Source organism: Genypterus blacodes, unplaced genomic scaffold, assembly GCF_046128005.1.
Source record: "Genypterus blacodes isolate CSIRO-AG114 ecotype Tasmania unplaced genomic scaffold, CSIRO-AGI_Gbla_v1 ptg000021l_1, whole genome shotgun sequence".
Classification (NCBI taxonomy): domain Eukaryota; kingdom Metazoa; phylum Chordata; class Actinopteri; order Ophidiiformes; family Ophidiidae; genus Genypterus; species Genypterus blacodes.
This window is the reverse complement of record NW_027466834.1, coordinates 9,317,972-9,327,342: the sequence shown is the minus strand read 5'-3', so window position 1 is coordinate 9,327,342 and position 9,371 is coordinate 9,317,972. Positions and strand designations below refer to the sequence as shown.

General features: G+C 39.2%; 1 protein-coding gene across 3 annotated transcripts; it reads left to right on the top strand.

Moving 5' to 3' along the window:
- On the top strand, nt 1-3,344 carry cstpp1 (centriolar satellite-associated tubulin polyglutamylase complex regulator 1). 3 transcript variants are annotated; one of them, XM_076142240.1, is made up of 10 exons: nt 3-68; nt 151-213; nt 413-515; nt 943-1,073; nt 1,277-1,361; nt 1,610-1,695; nt 1,836-2,037; nt 2,133-2,242; nt 2,548-2,611; nt 2,749-3,344. In XM_076142240.1, exons 2-10 carry the CDS (start codon nt 159-161, stop codon nt 2,915-2,917), a joined length of 1,005 nt encoding a protein of 334 aa, XP_075998355.1. In that variant the 5' UTR covers nt 3-68; nt 151-158; the 3' UTR covers nt 2,918-3,344. The 3 variants fall into 3 exon arrangements, with proteins under 3 accessions (XP_075998356.1, XP_075998354.1, XP_075998355.1); XM_076142241.1 differs by having other exon boundaries at nt 1-213; nt 416-515; XM_076142239.1 differs by having other exon boundaries at nt 1-213.
- Nucleotides 3,345-9,371: the final 6,027 nt, after the last annotated feature.

The following is a 9,371-nucleotide window of genomic DNA, read 5'->3' as shown; positions in this document are numbered from 1 at the left end:
TCAAAACAACTCGCTGTTTCCATGGATGCCCACAGTGATTTCTAGGATTCTGTAGCTTCAATAAAGCAGTTAGTCATAATTGTGGCTACATATATTTCCTAGTTAACAACAAGATACGATTCAGTTATTTATTTGTAAATTCAACCGTAGGTGCTGCAATGACGACCAAAACTAGCCGTTTTAATTCCACCATCGTCGCTGACGAATACCTCGGTAAGTGACGATAGTTTTCTAGCGTTCATGTTGGCTCTGTCAGAGGGGATAAGTCAAATTTGGAAGACCATTAAGGAGGGGTTACATATTGTAATCAAAAGAGGAAGTATTTTTTTATATATTGGTTGCACGCCGAACTGGAAATGTCATGCAAGCCTGTTTTGATCTGATTGTGTGCATGTATTTGCTTCTCTTGCAGCAGAGAGTAATGTGTTGTTCTACCTAAGTGATGCAGTGACCCAGCTGCTGGAACATAAAGAAGAATACACCCAGTTTGGAGTGATTCGCTACTTTGCTGAATAGTATGTTACGCTTACTTGCACTGATTAATAATACACCGTATCACTTAGTTACCTCTGTGCACTCATGAAAGTTCCTCTGTAGGTTTGGACAAAAGCACAGGGGAATAGTTTAGTATTTAAATGTCCCATTAACTCACGTTCCCGGCGCCCGCGCGCGCAAAACTGGTGCCGGGTTTAGTATCGCAGGGGAGGTTACGGGGGAGCCTGACACACTGGTGGCCGGAAATAATCTAAAAGCAAAAACGTGTTGTCCGTGATTTTCACCGGTGGTGCCGGGAACGTCCCGAGACAATATAAAACAATAGTGGACTGCTAATAATAATGGTATCCTCAGAATAGTGTAAACCAACCCAAGCCTCTTCCAGTAATAAAAAATTGATACACACTTGTAAATGAGTAATTGAGTAAATAGGATGCGTGTGTGTAGTTTCAGCAGTGTGAAGAACAGTAACCACATCCTCTTCAGAGAATATAACTACATCCAAGCAACTCCTCACAACCGAGCCTCCTTCGTCAGAGTCGTCTGGAGGTGCTACAGGCAGATCGGCAAGAGTGGAGGTGGGTAAGAAAGAAGAGCTAGGACAGGAAAAGAGAACACAAATTACAAATTGATTTTATAGTCTACCTGCAAATCTAAGCTTTTCTGACCCTACAATAGAAATGGTAATCCATCCATCCATCCATCCATCCATGACACTTGCTTGGACAGGGCCCCCTTCCCTCCTCTAGTTTAATTAGAGTCATATTTTCTTATATTTCAGACTTAATGTCCATGCTGGAGTATAGGTCTCTGTTGCAGTTACTGTGTCCTGACTTCCCAGTGGAGATTGTACAGAGTGCAGCCAGGTCAGTACATGAACACACCACACTGCAGCTCATCATGCTTCAGCCACTGCCTTTTCTCTGGTGTTACTGCAGTTAGAAAGGCATCCCTGACGTCAATGATTATTTTACTGTAGCAACAGCATAGAGCACCATAGCTAACAATGTGAATGAGAATTCTGTATGGTATTGATAGGTGGTAGCATAAGCTGGATGTAATTATCTACCTGTTAACCACTGAAAAGAGCTGATTCTTTTTTCTTGTCTTGTAGAATTGTTCTGATAGACGATGCCAGTGACTGCCTGATATCTTTCGCTGACTTCCTCTATGCTTTCCAGTTGCAACTCTACTACCAAGGTACTGCTGCTATTCCCTGGTCCGTCCAAATGTGTCAGAACTTGGTATTTGTCATGCTTTCTACTGACAGCATGGGTTATATATAATATAAATAATACTTTCACATTATTTCATATGTGTGTGTCTGTGTGTGTGTGTAGAGTTCCTGGATAGTGTGCTGGTGATCTACAACGATCTGTTATCAGGGATGAGTCCTAACACAGTTATCGTCCCCACCTCCACCTCCATTGAGCAGCTCCCCTCTGTGGCAGCTGATGAGGGACAGATGCAGCACCAGGATGGGGTAGACCCATTCCCACTAGCTCAGTGTATAGACACACTGTGTGAAAGGTTTAAACATAGGTAAAACACACTCTAGTACGAGTAAAAACTTACCTGCCATGTTAAATGATCCAAAATATATTCATTTCCGCATGTTTACCTCTGTTTGTTTACAGTTATCCACCAAGATCCTGTATGAGGGAAATACTTCAACAGACTGACAAAGTGTCTTACTTCAGTTTCCTATTGAGTCTTGCCAAGCATGAAACTGTCAACCACAGCATTGGTAAGTTTCGGAGTACTTCCAGCTTTAAACGTCCACTGGATTCTGTTCAGCCCAGCATGCACAGCAAACTGATTAGACACAATGTAGATGTGTGATAACAATTAAACCCTGTCTTAGTTGCACAGTATTTATTCTTCAACATACTTCTAGGTTCATTGTAGGTCAAGCTCCTTTATCTGCAGAAATAGACTACTACAAATAGTACTGCGCCCTACTACACACAAACTATTTTCACCTTTGATAAACATCTCCACACACACAAACCTGCATTAACAGTCATAAATCCTCTTTCTTTTTCCATGGAGGAGTGTTACCCAGCAAGGCAGAGCTGCTTATTGACCCAGAGATGGACCAAGAGCTGGACAAACTGTGAGAACGCAAACGCATGCTAAAATAACAGGCTTATATGTAATATGTGTAAATTGCTCAAGGATCTTTACCGCTGCTCTCCACTGATTATTTTCCTTTCCCCCCATATATGTTGTGTCCTGCCCTGTCCTGTCCAGTATTGCCCAGATATCAGTCAGTCCGGGCAGTAACAGTAGCGGCAGTGCAGTGGTGGGGCTGAAGGAGGCACAGAGGAGGGCTTCCCCAAGAAGGAACATCCACCATAGGAGGAAGATTGAGGTGGAAAGCGACGGCTCCACAGAGGAAACTGACTCCTCTGAGAACTGACCTCACCTCTGTGATATCACTGCCACCCTAAATCAAGACACCCAATTATTTTCTGTGAACCTCAAGAGCAGATTAGAAAACGAAGGAGGAGTGGTTGATTGTTCATATAATTTATAATCAAAGCATTTATGTATAATTCATCATTGTGTAATTCTAATGGTATTTATGCTTTTTAACCCCTCTATTTATTGCTAGAAACACACACACACACACACACACACACACACACACACACACATTTACATTATGTAATAAAAGAGTGTGTGTGTGGTTGAGTAACCAACACCAAACCAAGCTACTCCACCTTGAAAGACGGTGCAATTCAAGTTTATGGAAAATGTTTAGAAAAACTACAGCTGGAAATATCTGTGAGTGATAGCTGTCAGTTTGTTCAATGAATAAAGGAAACAAATATTGGTCCTTTGGCTGGGTGAACACAAGAAATAAAAGTCACAGAGAACAGTTGTACACATCATTTATTGACAAGAATAATATTAATCATCATTCTCTGTGCCTTGTTTTCATTTTCCATCAAAATCATGCGGTGACACACCTAGGTTTTGGTCAGATCAACAGCATACAATAATAAATCCTTTACAAACATCTTACATACAGTGTCTGTACATGATATATCCATATTGATGAGCTTTATACAGGGCTGTATACTCCAATGAATGACAGATACGCAATAGACAGGCATGGGGCTTGGTGGTGGCTTATGATGGAAATCAAGTAAAAACTCAAAAGCTACTCAACCACTGAGAGAACCATTTAAATGACATATATTAGCCCATTTCTTATATTACAAAGTGTAAACCCCAGCTTTTTATTCTGACTATGTTTACTCCAGGGTGCTAATGATTTTTATTCAGCAAAATAATCATTCTGGAATCCATCACCGTCAAGTCAAGTCAGGTCAAGTCAAGTCGAGTGAACATTTAATTATATTTTAAAAGTAACATGTATCTTTATAGAGTAAATGGTCCACAATTGGTCAACATGGTTCAGTAGTGTTTGGACACAGATGGCAATATTTAGGCTGCATGCTTAGTATAGATCCTCAGTATCTATCACCACGTCATGGTTACTGCATTAAGTTGAAATATACATGTATGTATTTTATCCTGCATTTTCGCTGAAACGGCACTGAAATCATTGGACACAAAAATACATGGAAATCCTAACTAATGCTACAACTCATATCAACGATAATCCTGATCATGCTTGTGCATAATAATATGTTGCATTAGATTCCATTGATTCAGTCCAAATTCTACATTCATACTCTCCATCATGGGGATTGGTTTTTGCCTGGTTAGTTTGTTAAGATTACTCAAATTCCAGAGTTGATTTGAATTCAGCTGGGTGGGAAGTGTGAAGCACGGCCCAGGAAATAATCTATCATGCTGAGCCCATACAAGAATTTTCTTTTAAATGATCCACAATGATCCAAAAACAGACATAAGCACACAATGTTAATATCAACTAAAAAGGTCTTTTAGCAATAGATTGTCTCGCTTTAGGGGCCACACCATTGGCAGACAAGACAGAGCTTTATTTTTTATACTTCTGTCTTTATCTGTGCAAAGAAAGAAGCAGATCCATGTGTTCATTGTACCAGGAGGCTCCATAGTTTGTAGCTGTCTCTCTCTTCCTCATATTAGCAATATATGTTGAATGGGTTTGGATCTCACACATGTACACAATCAACAAAAAAATTACAATTAACATGAGTTCATCAATGATAACATAAAATAAAAACATCATGTGTTTGACAATCAAATAATGAAATGGAATTCCACTCAAACATTTCCCCTAATATCTATTTGAAATCTACAATATTCCTCCCAGTTAAGCTTGGATGGAAGCTTCTCTGTATATAATATATTTATAATGTCTCTCTCTATAATTTTCAGTTCTGCGTTCAGCGTTAAATACTTTGTAATAATGACACCAGAAGTGGTTCATATGACTCCAGTTTGTTTAAGTGCTTTTCTGACAAAACGGAAGTATTAACATGGATATGCAGATTATGATACCTTTGTTCTTTTATGTGAAGAAATACATACAATTGACACAGATGCTTAAAAAAAATGAAAAATTATCTTTGCTCACTAGGTAAATCTGAATTTGGTGCAGAGTAACGGCAATGAGATTATTTTAGAATTAATTTATCAGGTGAAATTAGTTTATTTGGTTAGTTGCCAGGTTAATCACCCACTGACCATACATTATTTCAATTCTTATTTATTTGTATTATCCTTGTCTCTCTTGTTTTTAACTCTGATTCTAATTGTTCCCACAGTTCCATAGCCAGAGATCAGATATTAATTAGATCTATGGCCCTAAACACAAGTGTCCAACATCGGATATTTAATCGGATATTTGTATCACATATCCTTGTTCTTATTAATGTCTTTTCTTCCCCCCTCCGTATAAAAACAATCCCCTAAATGTTTTATAACCACATGCTCATTGTCATGTCAAATGCTTTCTTCAATAAAAATATTCATCAAAAAAGAAAAATCAACTGGCTTGGTTAACACCAGCTCTCATAATGTGCTCTCATGTGTCCCCATGAAAGAAAGGGCCAGTGTCTGCAAAGACAAGCCTATAGGAACAAGATGGAACAGTGCCATGTAGGATATTTCACTTCCAAGGAGCTAATCAGATTAAATTCATTCGTTTATCACATACTACATCTCAAAGGGCTTTACAGGCCCATAACAGCAGGTGGTTCCCAACCCAGCCCACAGCTCTCTAAGATCACAAGGAACAACTCCCAAAAATCTTCATGTATGAGGTAAGGGAAGAAACCTTGGGAGGGGCAATTCAAAGAGAGATTTCCTCTCCACAAAGGGCCTTGAGGGGTTGGTCACCTAAGTTGACGCTCAAGTCTAATTTTTCGATCTCATGAAGCTGCCTCAGTTCTGATGAGACTCTGGAGCCACGGTAACTTTGGTCCGGACCAGCATATGTCGGAGCTCTGTCTAGCTTATATAAAGCACAACCACCTTCCCTTCTTCATTCTTGGACTCTTCCTTCTCAGTATGGTATCACAAAAGCATACATGTTTACTTGATTTGTATTCAGATGGTAGTTGCCATCACAACAACACAGATTGCCTGAAAACAAACCAATTATTTAAGTCTCTCTAAATCAGACACTTTTCCTCAAACAATTTTCAAATCTTCCCTTCCCCTCTTCCTCAACTAATGTGGGGACCACTAAGAGGGACCTTTTCTTTTTTATCACTGCATCCTGGACCTAGGGTGAGGATATTCAGATACACTTGGTGGAAGGCAGACAGTATATCTCTACGCCTCTTACTTACTTTGCTGTACATTTCACACTGCTGGGATTGCAACAAAAGCAATAATATTGAGAATAATGCTGGGTTTAAGGTATTGATCACAGGTGATTTTCCATCAACAAGGTATAGTAATGTAATGAAGACAACTACTAGACGACTGAAGTCTGAAGCTTTGTATCTGCAAGTATTTTCTAAGCAAGGAGCAATTCATCACAGAAATAGGACCTTCTTGATGTGTTGGGTTGTTTAGCGCAGAGATCTGTCGGCATAAAGGTTAGGGTGACACAACCTGTCATGCAGAGCACCAGCTACAGGATTCCATAGTGTAAGGGGAATTTGGTTGCCATATTTGGGAGATGAACCAAGATCAGAGCAAAGAGGTTCCCTTGTGTCCGGAAGCGTCGCTAAAAAAGAAGGGGAATAAACATTTCTCGGAATTAGCGTGACAATGCAAAATTACTTAGACTTAAAATGCTTGTTTGGAAGCTGTAAGTTCTATTGTACATCCTGGTTTCTTATACTCCAATAAACCATAGTGGAAGCAAGTGAAAGCCTGCTCATCTTTTTTCTCTTAAATTCTCTGAGTCAGTCTGAAATTAACACTCTTGCTCAAATATTCCCCACAACACCGGCTCTATTTAAAGGGCATTTGACATGAATGGCTCAGCACACCGGGACAATACATTCACACAAGCTTCTCTGAGCTGAATAACATATCTGCATGTGGTCATTCCATCTTGTTCCTATAGGCTCATGTTTGCAGACATAGCCCCTTTTATGGGAACGTGCACGACACCACATTAACAAAGTGTGTTGATGATTTTGTCAAGCCAACTTACAAAAGAAGGCTGAGGTATGCTGAGCTTCCTTCATTGTACAGGCCCCTGTTACATAGTTAGGGGTGGTGGTGGGAGAAAGGGGGGACAAATAATTATATTAGAGGCATGTGAAGAGAGGAATGTTGGCAGAAAATGTGCTTATCGTGTATTGGCATGTGTTAATAAGCCACATGTATGGCTGTCCCATAATTAAGACACAGGTGGATTTGATTGACCTCAGCCATATTGTTAAGTGTGAAATCCCATTTTAGAACCTACCTGCCAATGTGGCTTCACTAAGATCACTCTGGTACAGAACACAATTATTCATCACGGACAAAGCTATTATCCACCGCCTGTACAACCCGACTGTAGAAGTCATTAGCTCATGTCACCTTTTCTTCGTCTCCTTGTGCATTTTGTCCACATGTGTATCACACATGTGTGTGTCTATTGTCTATTTTTTTATGCTTGTATACAAAGTGTACTGAGCCATTCTATCAATTGTACTTTAAATAAAGCTTGATTTCATTTGATTTCATTCACTAAATACAAGTTGTCTTCAGTGTCATTATTGTATCTTGTTGATTCAATATTCCCTGTGATCAATACCTGGATATCAGGCATCATTCTTATCTTAAACAGCAGCGTGAAACACATAGTAAAGCAGGTAAGAACCAAACACAAAAATATAATTTGAAATGGTAACTTGCTGTGCCATCATCATTCTTTTTTTGTCCTATGCTTTTGACTTGTAGTGTTTGTGAACATGTTCAAGTTCTTGAGGCTGTGCTTTATATTTCAGCCCAACAGCTCGGAACATAAGCTGCTCAGTAGTAGGCTTGCTGTGAAGCATAAGTTACCATGGTGACACACAACGATCAGAAGTGAGGCAAGTAAACGATATAGACAAGTCAGATTTAAGATTAAAGTTAGCAGGCTATCCCATTAATCTGGCTTTGTAGTACAGCTCCACTCACTCTCATTAATATTACTGTTTGGAATGGGAGCCTGTAACTGGAAAAACACACTTGAGTACTTTTACTTATCAAATCATATTGTCAAGTCAAATTGTTAGATTGTGCAGTTTTTAGTACTGATAAAGTATTTTTACTTTACACCACTGCCAGATACTGAAATACAAAAATAGTAATAGTTGGTATTTGTGATTGAAATCTGGTGCAGTTGTCTTCCTAGTGTTTTTACTGCATGGAACATCGTAGTAACGGTGACACTGTCCATCCAAGCATATGTATGAAACTTTAAAGTGTATGGCTAGAGGGGGAAAAAAGCTTGTCTACCAAGGGAATGCCCCTCAGACAATAAAATCCATCATGCAAGGAGTTTGAAGAATCCATTTGATTGTCAGGCCAGGCTTTCAGTCCTGGGTCACAGCTCTAGATTGGAGCTTTCGGGGGACTGAATTTAAAATTTCCTATTTAAGTCCATTGTGTAAAAGATCTGAAGGAATGCTATTCTGAGTTGTGCTGTATGAGTGAACTCAGCTAGCATGGCTACAAGCACACTATACTGCGACACTGTGTGTATTGTGATTAAGGCAAACATGCAGAAGACACTGTATACATGGATGGAATAGATAGGATTCCCCTGCTCACTGAAGATACACATTCCATTCCTTGATCATCAAATGCAACTTTCTCTGTGCTATGATTAAGACAAACATGCAGAAGACGCTGTATACGTGGATGTGTTAGGTAGAATTCCCTTGTTCATTGGAGATACACATTCCATTCTTTAATCATCTTATGAGAGAATGTACACCAGGCTAGGAAATGCACATTTGGGATGCTTATGTCAATGGTCAGCTGATGACAGTGCTGACATTCACTCAGAGAGGAGTGATGAAGCATGGCCGCACAGCACATCATTCAAGGGATCCTATGATATGGTGAACAAACAAAGTTTTCATGATCAAATAAAATATAAAATAAAATAAAAAATGTAAAAATAACATATGACAACATGACTTTTATCCTATTGTGTGTTAGTTGTGATTTTTGAGTGTGTCAAGTGTACACTGCTTTTAAGTGTAAAATCTGGTGTATATAAAGTTTATCTTCGCCCACACACTCTGTTTAGATGTTTGCCATAATCGCAGTTCAAATCACAATTGCCTTGTAACCCATTATGTAATGAGAATGATATCCGTGAAGAACAAATATAATCATGTTAAAGAGAGAGAGAGATCAATGTGACACCAGTTATTTGATGCACTATCAGATATTCCTGTTATATTTAATTACAATTCCTGTAGCAGTCCTCTAGATTCCTTTACTGTCCATGTCCATCCGTTTCCAATGGA

Excerpts from the sequence above, each read along its gene's own strand:
- cstpp1 (XM_076142239.1), top strand. The coding sequence starts at position 159 with ATGACGACCAAAACTAGCCGTTTTAATTCCACCATCGTCGCTGACGAA. Across the intron at positions 1,362-1,609 it reads ATTGTACAGAGTGCAGCCAG|AATTGTTCTGATAGACGATG; the intron begins GTCAGTACATGA and ends CTTGTCTTGTAG. Across the intron at positions 1,696-1,835 it reads GTTGCAACTCTACTACCAAG|AGTTCCTGGATAGTGTGCTG; the intron begins GTACTGCTGCTA and ends GTGTGTGTGTAG.